Source organism: Lineus longissimus, chromosome 16 (genome assembly GCF_910592395.1).
Source record: "Lineus longissimus chromosome 16, tnLinLong1.2, whole genome shotgun sequence".
In the NCBI taxonomy this organism is placed as follows: domain Eukaryota; kingdom Metazoa; phylum Nemertea; class Pilidiophora; order Heteronemertea; family Lineidae; genus Lineus; species Lineus longissimus.
Window position 1 is genome coordinate 11837968 of NC_088323.1, and position 15821 is coordinate 11853788.

Consider the following 15821-nt stretch of genomic DNA (forward strand, 5'->3'; position numbering starts at 1 on the left):
TGGACTCAAAGGCAAAATAATATTTTTAATCTTAATGAGGAGTGAGAAAGGAGTGGTGCATCTGGCTAGTACAAGGGATACGGTGCGACAACAGAAAAAAATTGATTATTGGCCTTTCAACAATACCACTGAATCAATCGATTTGCTCTCGGTATTTGCTTCGTAAGATGAATGGATGGCATCGAGCAATGGCGTACTCGATATACAAACCAGGCAAACTTGTATGCTCAAGAATGATTATTAGTAACTTGATTTTCATGAACATACATGTCATCATAATTTTGGTAATGTTCAAACACAAAATCCCATTCAGGAACACATATTTGGAACAGAGCGAATCATAAACATGTTCTTCGCATTCGTGTTTTGGTGCTGTGTATACCACTTGAAATTCAATACAAAATCACGAGTGTGAGCAGAACACATGAGTCATTTTCAGTTCACCCGGAAACTGCAGGTCTCAGGGGTTTCTGGGGCCAAAGACCAATAACGAGTGTTCTGCTTAATCCGATATCCCACTCGGGTGATTTTGCCTTTCTCAAAACACCCTCAAACCCTCTTTTAATGCATGTTTGGCGTAAATATATTTCCAAATTTATGACGTCACTTATGTCATCTCCAGGCGGGTAACAAAGAATGTGATGTGATATTGCAACAAGACCTGACGTCTTTCAAGCCATCTTCAGTCACCGCCACGATAACACCGGCAACAATACAATTCCTGATATGACAGAAATCATATTTGGACAGACGGATATTTTTGTCACCCTCGTGTGGGAAGTGCACATCACCAACTTGAGAGAGTTATGTGGATATTGCCAACAATATTGTTTCTAAAACAGCACTATCATGCATGAGTAGACAAAATTGGTCAAGGTGAGTGAGTTTTGGGATGTTTTTCCCATAAAAATCAGCAAGTTCAGGACAACAACTTCTCAGATCACCACCCACTTGGCTATATAAAATGGATTATCCCACTGCATGATTACGATCCCATTGCATGATTATGAGAGAGCAAAAACATAACTTATACATACTTTTTGTTGACTTTGAGCGTTTCATTTTGCTGACTGGAGGTGGCGCTTTACTTGGAGGTTTACTGGTTTCTGGTGAAGGAAGCATGTCAGCTAGCTGGCTCTGCAATGATATGGAAGAAAATGAAAACAAATAGAAATCAAAGATGCATAGTTGTCGAGGCAATTGCAAATCCAACATTACTGGAGGCTAATATTTTGTCAATTGAGAGATACAACGACTTTGGTGTCCATTAAATAAATCATTCTAACTATTTCAGCCTGCAAGCCGCATATACACGGTCCGCAATATTTAATTTCACAGCCACAACCGTATATGCATGGTTTTTCATAATTCAAATTTCCTGCACTACCACATGATGTCTGCACCTTAAAAACACTTGTAGTGTCTCAATCAACATCTGCTTTGCTGCATTCGCGATTATTTTAAATCCATTGCAGTTTGATTTGTGGTATCAGATCGCACTGCAATCTGTGCTATCCGCTACTGATTTCAAATGTCTTGGGAGTGAGGAAGGTAGCCGTATTTTACTTGCCGCACAATTTTGACAGCAAACAGAGTTTTACATGAGTTAGAAAGGATTCTGGTCGCGAATTAGAGGTGGAAGATGAGTACATTATGAGATCATTTTTATTCAAGATTTTTCAAGTCGGTGTTGGTAAATTTGCTTCTTAAAATTTTGGAAAACCAAAAACTTGCCATTTATTGTTTATTACTGTTGTTTATTTATCATAGTTACAAGGACTTTATACACACCATTCCGTTATTGAAGAAAATACCTTTATAATAGTACCAAGTTTGCTAGAGAAGAGTGAGAAAGTTTTTTCCATAATATTTCGAATATCTGATTTTTGGATATTCGCTTTCAGATCAAACCGTCTGAAACGAGTTACAGGCTGAAAGAGTTAAGATCAATGAAATTCCAAAGTTTGTTGAAAGCAAAGAAATACTCAGAATTAAGACTTTTAAATCCGTGAGAGAGGAATATAGAGAAGAATACTGGCCAAATGACACCACTCTGACCAAAAAGCTCTTGAGCACTCTGGCGGAACTCGCTTGGACTGCCAGCTTTTAAACGAAAATGGGCTATCTAATGCGCATCTCAAAAATTCCTATCGCAGAAGAAGAAAAAGAATTCATTGAGAACATAAAGACTTTTTGGTTGGAACTCCCCAGTGAGCGAATGAGGTGTGGATATAAGTGTGCATGTTTCCTGTTTGTACGACTATGCATGTTTCCATTCAGCATATTCAGTACTTCTACATTAGCTGGGACTTTTATGGTCGCTTTAACTCTTTCGCTCCCATGACCGAAATATTCAAGGTCAGTTTTGGGGGCTGAATCCCATTACTGTATATATATGGCTCCCTCTTTAACCCTTTTTGGTCAAAGCACCTATGTCATTCATACATCGGCATCACGTAGGCTGCAAGATATATTCAACTGCAATTTTGCTACTCTCGCTGTCTTTAGGTGTCTCTTTTGTCAGAAACTTATGCATTTCAATCATGTCCAATGTGCTGTAAATATTTGGACAGAGTGAGGTACTTCAAGAAAATTCACCAACTTTGCCCTGGAAAATATTTTCTGATGGTCATGGTGACACGTTTGGAGAACACATTCATTCATTTTAGAGAACATCACAATGCATTTGTGTGACAAATTCCTAAGTAGATTACACCTTTTGCAAAATTTTTGGTAAAAAATGTTGGACCCTTTTTTACCAAACTTCAATGGATATTTTATAAAAGACAGACTATGTACACAATGACTTTCTATACATCATCTTGAAGCTAAAGGGCTCAAGCCTTCCTGTGGTCCCAGGCATCGTGGTGTATGACGAGTTGGTCTTCACTTCCCTTTGATCTTTTGAAAATCGGTAGTTCAGGGTAAATCACCCGAGATCTGGGAGTCGTGACGCACCCGATCCCCCCCCCCCCGGGTCGAAAGAGTTAAAAGTTGCATGTCCTGTATGTGCAACACCATAATTGTTGTATAACAGGTCAAGCACCACACATTAATAGAACACCCACATTGAAAGCCATTGTAAAATAAAACATTTATAAGCAGTTGGCCAGTCACAGACTCAGTGCCTTTCCTTCAAACTACTGGACTCGGCTTCGCCACTGAGGAGTTCCACTTGGCCACTGAGGAGCAAATGGCATGTCTTGGTGGGAAAATATTTCGCATCCACTCTTTCCTGTATGATAACACTTCCGTGCTGTAGGAAGTATTCACATGGCATACCCATTCATGCCATAGCACGGAACACGCAGGTGTATAAAACCCAAAACACTGACAATAGAAATGTTACAAAGAAAGCAATGAATGTAAAAACAGTGTTAGTTATTATTTGGGGACTTACAGTTGATTCCAAGGCAGACTGCCAAGTGTTCGGCAGAGGTGAGAGAAAATAAACTTAATACCATGCATCACTACAGTTTCTTTGACAATTAAGGGTTGACCACAGGTACCGCCATTTTGGCGACAACCTGAAATCCTAAAGCATTTAGAACTCTTTCAAAACGTAGTGAATGCTAATTTGAAGGGCAGGAGTCTGTTCTTTGTTTTCCAGAGAACAGCCTCCTGGGGTTTAAATGAGCATTCAATTCATTTGAGAAGAGTTTTAATTGCTTTAGGATTTGGAGGTCTAGCCAAAATGGTCAACACTTAACCTTCAACTCAAACCTGTAACCCTAGCATTTTATGTTCCAGCAGGTCAAACCAAAGTCGCTATGACATGTGATGTATCGTTATTTGGAGTACCTACCATAAAAATATCATCGAAAACAAGTAACTGATAAGCATGATATTGCATTTTTTACCTTTTTTAGTTTTTGCCTCCTGGTGGCCTAGTCGCGAATCAGATCGGATCGAAATTCGGTGTCCCAGGTAACATGACGTATGGAGTCATGTGTACCAAATTTTAAGTTCATAGCTATAGCGGTTAAGAAACGTGCCATAGTTACACTCAAACGGCTAATTTATGCCATTTGACCTATGTGACCTTGAAAATAAGGTAAAATCAATAACCTGTATGATATGTGATGTATCCTTGCTAGGAGAACCTACCATAAAAATATCATTGAAAACAAGTCACTAATAAGCAAGATATTGTGCTTTTCACCTTTTTTGACTGGGGGGGGGGGGGTGGTAGCAGGTAATGGATATGTAGTAACATGGGTCTTAACTTCACATGGACACCACCATGCTGTTTAAAAGCCATTAAAACCTTGCAAACTGGGTTTGAATTGGGGACATAATTTACCCACACCAGCGTGACAGTTTATGGTTCAAAGAATTCCCCTACATATATTCAGGCGTGACAGTGAAATGGTTGACCCCATATCAAAAGAACACCTTCAAATAGTCTCAGGTAAGAGTGTTTACGTCTTTGGTCAATGGACCAATCACGAAGTCTTGAACTTTGACCTGTGTGACCAGGAAAAATTAGATGAAACTAAAAACCTACGTAACATATCCAGTGTCCTTAACTGATAAATTCACCATATCAATTTCATCAAATTGTGTTAAAGTTGCATAGGAGAAACAGCAAGTTTTCAGCAAACACCCCTTGTTGTAAAACAGTGAATCAAATCGAGTCAATTTCCAATAGCGAAGAGCACCTACTGATAAGCTGCACCTTTACCACATATGAAAAGAAAATCTCATAGCAGTCTCAAGTTTGAGCATTCATGTTCTTAGTCAATTGAACTTTGACCTCTGTGACCTCGAAAATTGGGTCAATATAAAAATTTGTGTGAAGTATCCTCAGAAGATCCTACCTCATAAATTTCATAAAATTTCGCTGAGTTGTATAGGAGTAAGTGCAAGTGCAATTGTTCTGTTTTCAGCAAACTCCCCCTGGTGAAGAAATTGTCAATCAGATCAGTGAACAGCATTTACTGATTTGCTACACATTCACCGCATACAACTATGAATTACTTGCCACATATGAAAAGAATATCTTGAAGCAGTCTCAAGTAAGAGCATTTACGCGGTCTCAGTGGACGGACCGACGCATAAACAGACAGACGCACGCCGAAGTTGAAAACAATACCCCTCTGGTTGAAGGTTAAAAAAAGCTGTGTTTCAACTAAATATTTTAGATACCAGGCTTGTAAAATTGGGAATTTTCATTAGGTTTTAACATAACATCAAAAGTGCATGGTTATTCTTTTAACAAAGACTTAGAAAAATATTGCAAAAAAATCTAAAATGAAGTGCACACATGATGAGTTCAGTCAGAAATATGTTAATCAAATTTGGGATAACACAAGGTTAGTGTGTTACGTTATTTGTCAGTCTGACAGCCCAAGTCAGCTGAGAGGACTACAGTGTTGGCTAAATTTATTATACACAAAATACAAGTTGTCACACTCAAGGCACACACATCAATTGCTAAGTTTGTTCTCTGATGTGCATATTCAATAGAATTCAAATACAATACTTGACTCTGTACAATGAAACCTCCTTCATCTGATACTATTGTCTTTCCATATATACGGCCGGGCATGACAACAAACCGGAGCATATTTGTTGTCATCAATCCAAAAATGCCCATCTCGAGCCTAGAAAGTAGGTCAAATTGTCATAAAACATCCACACACCAATTGCCTAATGCCAATCATCCATTTGATAACTTAGCCAACACTGTTGTCTTACAAAAGTTAATATGGCTGCCTGACACAGAACTTTTGTGAGTAACGTTTGTCTATGCATGGTGTGCCTCAACTTACAGCTAGAGCTGCTACGTTAGGCATAGCGGGCATGAGAGGCGTCTGTACCTGGAAAGTAAGACTGCATTAGTTATTCTGCGGAGCAAAAGCAAAAGCATGTATTGTCTGTTAGGACTTGGGCGTTGATTTGATAAAGATGCAAACGTCTGCATTAAGGGCAAATTTTGTCAAAATTGAACAAACAAGGTTGTATCTAGAGTAAACACTAGAACATTTTAAACTAAACGAGTCAAATCAATGGTCCAAACAAGAAATTAAAGGTACTTGACTATTAGCTCTAATCGTCTTTGTGTAGGTCACTAGCTCATCAAGTGATCAGGGCAAACCTACACTTCATAACCAACAGATTGATACCAAATTCCAATAAAATTACTACCAAACAAGGGTTCCCTTGGATGAAATCTGAATGTTTATTGCAAGAAAGGTTATAATCCCCTAAATGAGAAACTGCCGTGATACCAATAGGAAGGAAATTCTATATAATTTTAGCTCTGCAAATCAAGCTTCTTACATTTCATAAATGAAATGACCAGGGCCATTGTGCTCACCTCCCTCACAGACATATTATTGTTTTCGACATTAGCCAGCTGGTGGCCAAATCGAACCGAAATGAAATTTAGTCTACAAGATTTCATAACAGGGCTACATATGTACCAAGTTTCAAGTCAATAGCTCAAGTAATGTATCCTTGCTTGGAGTACCTACTATAAAAAAATTATTGAAAACAAGTCCCTAAGGCCTTAGTTATTTATATTAATTGTTTTACGGATCTTCTTCGGTCAAAATTTTGTTGGGAGGTAGAAATAGAAATTAAAATAAAATAAAAAAGAATCTGATGTTGTTGTTTTTTTTTCGGGTGCTTGAATTTTGCTCTCTTCATGGGAGGGAGAAATAGACATAAAAATAAAGTGTTATAATTTCATTATGTCGGAAAGATGAAATGAAATAAAATGGCTTGCTGGCATTCAATGATTGCTACCACCGTGATTCATCATAAAAAGTGTTACAGCCGATTAAAAATATTCCATATTGCTTGCGCAACTCAGCTGAAAGGGCAGGTACATGTAGCATACACCCGCATACAATGTACGCATGCATGAACATATTTCTCAGGTTGATTGAGACTAACATGGTGGAGGGCATGGTGTCTTTTTTCGAATAATGCGTTTTTTCCATCTCTACAGTTGTCTCTACATACCATATCGGCGGCACAAATAAATTTTATTTTTTTCTCCCAAATCGTACGTCGGTGGATCTGTATAACAACTAATAATAACTAAGGCCTAATAAGCGAGATATTGCACTATTCATCTTTTCAGTTTTGGCCCCCTGGTGGCCAAGTCGAGAATCATATTGGACTGAAATTCGGTGTCAGAGGTTATCTGACCTAGGGGGTCATGTGTTTCAAGTTGTTAGCTTTTGTGGTTAGGAAGCGTGCTATAGTTAAACTCAAATGGTCAATTTATGCCCTTTGACCTCTGTGACCTTGAAAATTAGGTCAAATCAAAAACCTGTATATATGTGAAGTGTCCTTCCTAATAGAACCTACCATAAAAATGTTATCGAAAACGAGCCACTCATAAGAGAGATATCACACTTTTAGGTTTCCACTTTTGGCACCCTGGTGGAAAAGTCAAGAATAAGATCGGACCGAAATTTATTGTCAGAGGTCACCTGACTTGGGGAGTCATGTGTACAAAGTTTCAAATTCATAGCTCATAGCCCTTGCAGTTAAGAAACATGCCACTTTTTTTTAAACAGGATACTAATGATAGTAAAAATAGCCCAGGCACTGCCTGCAGCCACCATAACTTGACCGATGGATCAATCATCCCAATATAAATCGATAATCGATAATCACTATACTTACGCCAAAGTCTTGAGCTTGTTTGAGAGCGATGTTCCATTCTTGTATCTTTGGTCCATCTTCAGTTTGTAAGAGATACACAGCACCATCTGAAGTAACCTACAGAGAGAAAGGCTTCATTCTTGATTGGTTGGTTATGGTTGAGGTTTTCACAGTGGGGTTGCTTCTAATGTAAATGCATCCCCTCCCAAAGCCAAATGTGTGACAGTTTATTTTGTGTGAAGTTGCATCTTGAATGCTCTAGTAGTTAGCTGAACATCAAAGTTGTGTGGATCAAATGTTAGAATTGACCTTCTTTTGAGAATGTTGTATTGATATACAGTTTCACTGTCTGAAAGCAGACCGAGAACTGTGACCCGCCATGACAAAATGAGTCGCATTTCGCTCGGAGCTTGACAGGTTGAGACGGACTGGTTGTTCATTTCACTATTGTCTGCCTTTTGTGTAATCTGAGTATATCAATTTCTTCTAATATATCCAGGTGTCATTTTAGGCTCATCTTCACTGGGACAACAAGGCTCAAAATAACTTTTTTTCACTTGTATAGCAAAGTTGCTATACAAGGTCTTGACTTGTATAGCAGTTTTGAAGCTATGTATAGCAACTTTTTCCGACATCGGACCAACGTAGATGCATCGCGATTTTGTTTTTGCCCAAGATCGTTTATATCGCAATTCCTAAAATTTCTGTCGCAAATTGCGATGCGATACCGCTTATTTTGAGCCCTGGGACAAGGCACTCATTTTGCCGTGATGGGTCACAACTGCTTTGGTAATACTTTGTTCTTTAGAGCCATATGAGGTAAAGTTTCTGAGCAATAGGTGTCATTGTTGTAACGTGTAGACCGCAAAGCGGGCCAGTAATATCTTTCCCTGTCGCTCCGTACTCTGAAACTAACCACGAGCATGACATAATCGACCGCTAAATTATGGTTGCTTTGTTTAGTCGTATAGCAAACCGTGGTTCATTTGTATCACTTGAGATTGCGGCCTGCACATAATGCCACTGCATTAATTGGACGTTGTGGTCTACAGTAGAAGATCACTGCAATGACAGCCAGGTTGCCATCTCGGATTTCAGATCAGATCTAACATTTATAGGGTGCCTCTCCCACCCGACCCCATAATCCCACAGAAAATTGAAAGCCATCGGTTGACTCGCTCATGAAGCAGTTTTAGTCCACAGAATGTGGAAAAGCCAACTTGGAAGGAACCTTCCTTAGTGAAAACCAATCAACCTCACCATCTATCAGAAGAACAGTTTTCCATTCTCACTTTATGGCGTACACAAGCAAAGTGTACAGACTGACAGAAAGATGGACAGATAGAGATGAAAGCAACACAGACTTTGAACATGGGCTGTAAAACCAGCCAGTTCTTCATTCTGGTGGCAGCAAAAGGATTATTTGATAACACTACTAATTTCACTAACCTGAAGCACATTCTTCCTGCTCGATGTTTCCCGGTTCCCCCAATCTATTTCGGCGGTTGACATGTCTATCACAGTTTCTGGTCTCCCCACAGGAGATTTTTGAGCAGCTTTTGCATCCTTGTAGAATAGTAAATTTGACCCAGACAACACAATATATGTCTGGCTCCATTTCTTACTGAAAAGAGAAACAGAACCACCTCGGCTTATCAGTCTCCTTCCATTACAATATCTCAAGATAAACAATGGCTGGCATGTCCGCTCATCATCACATCACAGGCCTATGCTGGGATATGTGAAATAATCTGTTAATAGTAAAAATTATATATTTTTTATGCTCGTATCACACAATAAAATGTATTTACATCTGGTATTTTTGACTGAAGGGCATCGTCTGAACCCTTTTTAAAAGGAAACTAGAATTGTCGTATCAGTCACACTCACAGGAGTGTTACTGTTAGCACCAAGAGACATGTACATTCTCATCCAAATTATTATATTTCTTTTAATGAATAGGTTTCAACAATAGGCTGCAACAGAGGTTATTATGAAGTACTACACATGTACAGTCATGTGACATCAGATGTCAATGGCGGCCTCCATGGACCAAGACAGTTTTGAGACAAGACCACTAATGAATATTCATAGGTTGGAGGGTCGAGGCCTATCTATTAGACGAGTGCATGTTTTTTACTCTCAAGTACATATTTGGAGAGGTATTGAAAAAATATTTGCTGTGGCAAGTCTAAAGATATAAAGAAATTATTTGATGAAAAAATTAATTTCGAATTTTGCTAATTGGGTAATAGGGGGCGTGTTTTGAGTTTTTTCTGCCAGTTGGCTGAAAAGAGTGGAAATATCAAAGTCTGTCTAATTTGTCGATTAAAAAAAAATTTCCGTGGTCAATCACCAATTTAAATCGCACCAGTTACTCGCAAGACTAATCCGTATATCATATCCGAATTTCAGTTTCACTAGTTGACGCATTCTTTGATGCGTCGCGGTCAAACATTGACAATTTAACTGCTAAAAGGCTTAAAAAATCAATTGTGGTCTTGTCTCTATTTACACTGCATTTTGGGTCAATTTAGTGAAAAATTTGAATGTGCTCAAATCACTCTAATTCATTTAGAATATTGTATTGCTGATGATTTAAGGTCAAAACAAGCTAAAATAATGAGAAAAAAACTTAATTTGACCCCAATATGAGCCAACCTAGCCCCGGTCTAAGTTCGGTTTCATTTTTACAAGTCTTGTTGTGTTGCCATTCATTTTGTAATTTCTTTGAAACTTCTTAGGCCTTGATTCTGAAAGTTGTTCCCTGAGCAGCAAAGATATTCCTAAATCACATCCTAAACTTTCAGCTCCATAGCTTGCTTATTCTGGCCAGGGCTGGTCTTTGAATTTGGTGCTGTTGGCTGCAAAATCATGACTTTTTGTCGATTTTGTCCTCTTTCGTCGCTTTTGGCACAGTGTACCACTCTTGGAAATGTCTCTCATTTCTCCCAAAATGTCCAGATATGACTTTCCTTTGTTGGAGAGTTGTGGGATGTCATGTACATTGGTTTGAAAAAATTCTCAAAATGTTAACCCCTGAAATGTACCTTCATTTACACTACATTTTGGGTCAATATAGTGAAAAATTTGAATGTGCTCAAATCACTCTAATTCATTTAGAATATTGTATTGCTGATGATTTAAGGTCAAAACAAGCTAAAATAATGAGAAAAAAACTTAATTTGACCCAAATAAGAGTCAACCTAACCCCGGTCTAAGTTCGGTTTCATTTTTACAAGTCTTGTTGTGTTGCCATTCATTTTGTAATTTCTTTGAAACTACTTAGGCCTTGATTCTGAAAGTTGTGCCCTAAGCAGCAAAGATATTCCTAAATCACATCCTAAATTTTCAGCTCCATAGCTTGCTTATTCTGGCCAGGGCAGGTCTTTGAATTTGGTGCTGTTGGCTGCAAAATCATGACTTTTTGTCGATTTTGTCCTCTTTCGTCGCTTTGGCACAGTTGTACCACTCTTTGAAATGTCTCTCATTTCTCCAAAAATGTCCAGATATGACTTTCCTTTGTTGGAGAGTTGTGGGATGTCATGTACATTAGTTTGAAACAATTCTCAAAATGTTAACCCCTGAAATGTACCTTCATTGAGACAAGACCACTAATGAATATTCATAGGTTGGAGGGTCGAGGCCTATCAATTAGACGAGTGCATGTTTTTAACTCTCAAGTATTATTTGGAGAGGTATTGAAAAAATATTTGTTGTGGCAAGTCTACAGATATAAAGAAATTATTTGATGAAAAAATTAATTTCGAATTTTGCTAATTGGGTAATAGGGGGCGTGTTTTGAGTTTTTTCTGCCAGTTGGCTGAAAAGAGTGGAAATATCAAAGTCTGTCTAATTTGTCGATTAAAAAAAAATTTCCGTGGTCAATCACCAATTTAAATCGCACCAGTTACTCGCAAGACTAACCCGTATATCATATCCGAATTTCAGTTTCACTAGTTGACGCATTCTTTGATGCGTCGCGGTCAAACATTGACAATTTAACTGCTAAAAGGCTTAAAAAATCAATTGTGGTCTTGTCTCTTTTTTTATGGGAATGGCCAGCCAAACATGAATGGGCCCATGATAGTAGCTATAACCTGATATCGGCTCAGAAGTGTCTGGGTCATTTAAATGCTCACTGTGATTACAGTAGTGATTAAATGAAGAGCAATGCAGAATCTGTTTACACTTTAATGAAACACTTCGAGGTAAAGAAAAACAAACAATTTTATCATTTGATATGTCTTACTGCATGGTTCTTTTCCCCAGTCCTTTCCCTGCCTCAGCATAGGCACCAGGAATAAAGAATCTTGAATTTACAATACTTACGCTAACTTTTTCCCTGCCTCCATAATCTTTGTCTTGTTCAGTACCCCTTTTTTATCAGAAGGCTGGAAAGACAAATTCAGGGATTGACAAAATATGCAGAATTCATTTTCTGGTTTGTGTTTTAAGAAAGCAGTGTGACACCTAAAAGCATTGAATAACATTACAAAGATTTTTTTTTACATCTCTGCTGGCCGTGCTGTTTCAGAGCAAAGGTTTGAAATTAGGCAAACAAGTTATCAGCAGACCGACCGACTTTCTTTGCCATTTTTTCCCCAAAACTTCGAAAATGAAGCGCTCGTGGAAAGTAGGCAGTTCACATTTTACAATCTTTGCTGCATCAGAGCATTTTAGTGTCGAGTTTTTACCCTAAGTTAGAATGATGTACCAAGTAACTTTCATCATGCATTTGCATGCATTGCATCATGACGTCATTCAGCTGTTGATGTGGCCTGTCATACGATCTTTGCATCATAACGCACTGGACTGCATACAGTCAATCGTAGCGATATGGTTAAAATACAGAAGTTCTGAAGACAACCTGTTTATGATACAGAACTTCTTCAAGCTGAGAACTAGGGAGCCTAAAATCCCAAAGGTGCAATGTATAGTAAAGCAAAAGCACTGTAAACACCTTAAATGTGAAAATAGTTAAACGTACAAACTGCTGAACATTACTGGTATTGACAAGAACAACAATGTCCATCACCAGACACCAGCAGGTAAGCACAGCACCATCACTATCACAATGAAAAGCACATGAACATTCTCCCAAATTTTTCATCCCAAGGAACACAAGTACTAGTACTATATCAAGACACACTGATAAAATTCAAGAAAACATCAAGTGCACTTTTAAGCACACCACAACTGAGTAATCTGTGTCACTACAATCTGTAACAATATCCCTGCGAGGAGCGAGAAAGGGATCACTTTTCTGCAGTTAAAACCACTTATCGCTGAGTTTGTCATTCATTGCAGGTCACATCAATCCGTTGCTGTTTTCACAAAGTGACCAATCAACAAATTTTCACTTTTGAGGTTTTGCCACCAAACCTAATCATATAGGTCAATGGTTCTTCACTCAAATTTGTAGACCTGTACATGAAGTCATTTAGCCCTATAACACCTAGAGCCACTGCCAGCGCAAGTGCTTATTCCCCTAGGCCCCGACGTGATTTTACCTAGAAATAAATTTTTTTACGATGAGTCCAGTTTTTTACAAAATGACATAGGTGAACTTCCAAATAATGTATTATAAGTCCCGTTTATTTAAAAGAAGATGAAATTCCCTATTAGATAGGGTACATCCAAATCGGAATCAAACAAACGATCCATTTCAGCAATTCAAATGTCCAACCTGAATTTACTGGCTTGAAGAGAAACAAAAACTTAATCGTCAAATATCTCAAAAACTTCTACAGCAACCACCATTGTTCATCCGGGCATTTGAAAGCTTTTAAGTTTCATAGATTAATAATAGGCGGCGCTCTGAAGGAGATCGGTAGCTAAGCACGTCATTGGGCGCCTGCAGGGGGATCGGCAGCGGGCGTCATAGGGCGCCTCCAGGTGTTATAGGGTTAAGTTTGGCGAATCAACAAAAATCAAATAACTTAAATATGCTGATTACTCAAAATAAAAAAAATGTTGAGTGGACAGTTTGTGAAAATGGCGACGAATCACAGTACCTGCGACGACAACTGCAAAGGATATAATTTGGTAGCGTGTGATTATAATCGCAGGTCGATGTGATGAAACTTGCTCCTCTTCAAATGCTTTACCTAAAACTGTGCAGACTACCGGACTAATGGAATTCAAGCCATGCATTTTCACTTGTTTGTGGCAAACCATCCCTGAAAGTCTAACTTGGTGAACCTCCATATGGGACTGCACTAACACCTTTCCATAAACTGATTTTTTCGGCTTAACCACTTCACTACTGTAGCCCAAAATTTCGGTCTGATGTGCAAAGACTCACGCTCCTGTAGACCGGAATTTTTGTCCGATGATGCACTGTACTATCATGCATGATGCATTGCACGTCATTATGTGGAGCCCAGTGGTCAACCTAATAACTCCAAAAATGTCCGGTAGTGATGTGGTTAAGGTATAAATGATTGAAATAACCAAACCTATCTAATGTACTTATATCAAGAATTGATAAAGACTAAGCTTTTGGAACTTCAGATAACCCCAAACAAATTTTCTCGAAAAGATCACCCCAAATGTTTCTGAACGAAGAAAATATATTTTTTAATTTATGTAAAGATACAGGTCAAGGAAAAGAAAATGAAACACTAGTTACCTCTGAGCTCTCAAAGATTAAGGAGATACAGGGTATTCTGTTGAAAGTACAGTGGTCATCTACTTGGTTCATGTCATATAAAGTGCTTTGTATAGATCACGATATTGGGTATTTGCATGTCTTATATAATAAGGGCTTTAGGACTAACACCATTCCTTATTATTAATTCTGTTAATCGGGAAATTTTCTTTCGACATTTTTGCAAATACATTTTCAAATACAAACTTAGAGAGTGAAAATTTCAATTCCGATCCATCAACCATTAAATTTCAGCAGCAAACATTTTACAGTTTGTTGCAGACTAATAAGCACAACTAAATTAATTAAACTAAAGTTTTCCACAAAATCCAATGTTCCCTTGGATTGGACAAAAACTACTATATGTCGTCAGGCTCTACTGTGTTACAATGCAATCTAACCTAAGAGGGTCTACCAAGGATGACATCTGGGGATGTAGTCCCTCTTATACCATTTGTCGTCGCCATTTTGAAAGATCAGTCTGCGTCGCCACCATATGACGACTGTGACAAGGTTGGGCAGCAAAATGAATTGCTCAAATGAGTTCTCTTCAATATAATCTTTTATTTCGATATTTGCCTATAAAAGGAGTATATGCTGTAATATTGCTTCCACGTCCTTAGATTCCATTATTTCTTGCACAAAGCTCATTGTTTAATGCAATGCCACCTTGAGTATATGAAAGAGCACTGCATGAACCTCATGGCTGTAGCTTCTATCATTAGTACATTAAAGTTTGCAAGAAGCCAAGCTTTTGAGAAGTCAAGCAGAAATTGTTTATTTTTAAAGCCCACACCAGTAGATTCCCCCAGAGAGAAATATCCTGTATTCTTCATCACCCTTATTTGGAAACAATATCAGGCATTTACAGATCTGCCCGTTATCATTCCGAGATTCACGGCCTTTCAATCGTAAAAACTTATACCAAGCTTATGCCCCGGGTAGACTGTGCCGGCTGTTTTCTAATGCCACAACACGCCCGCAGTTCAGGGATAAATACGTACAAAACGTTGACCCAAAAACCATTACAAACAACACAAAATTCCATCCAGTTACTAAGTAAGTTGTGTTTGTTCGTCGCATCCATTATACACTTAAAATGTAACTTTGTCATTTTAGCGAAAATTTTTGTGATCGCAGGGCGAGGATAAACACCTCTTATAATATCTTACAAATTGGTTTGATAACAAGACATTCTGCAGGGTGCTCCTCAGTGTCTGGAATTTCAGCCAATGAGAATGTTGGTCAGATATGGTGATTTCCAGGAAAGAGCATTAAGTTTTATTCTCCACCTCATTCCCCCAATAATCATCAGTTTACTCCCATACGATGGTCAGTGATATATGCAAGGGGAGGAGCATGCAACTGATCCTGGTATTCCAGCATTCCTCAAATACTACTGCCTTGTTTTCAGAAAATTAATTTTCATGATTTGTGTTAATTTCTGTGCATTTAGGCATCAGTTTGAAACAGGCAATATAGAAATACGGTTTGTTTGTATCTTAAGGTGCAGAAAAAGGTTTAGGGAGGCAATTTTCCACCAAAA

General features: G+C 38.3%; 1 protein-coding gene across 9 annotated transcripts in view; it reads right to left on the reverse strand.

Annotated features, from left to right (window-relative positions):
- The window catches only part of LOC135500257 (rho GTPase-activating protein 12-like), an 82505-nt gene that overhangs the window by 34398 nt on the left and 32286 nt on the right, over positions 1-15821 (reverse strand). For all 9 annotated transcript variants that reach the window (XM_064791594.1, XM_064791599.1, XM_064791596.1 and 6 more), the window contains 4 exons: positions 11956-12017; positions 9073-9247; positions 7645-7740; positions 1038-1137 (listed from right to left, as the gene is read on the reverse strand). In XM_064791594.1, the coding sequence (XP_064647664.1) occupies positions 1038-1137; positions 7645-7740; positions 9073-9247; positions 11956-12017 (433 nt within the window). The remainder of the gene's footprint in view (positions 1-1037; positions 1138-7644; positions 7741-9072; positions 9248-11955; positions 12018-15821) is intronic.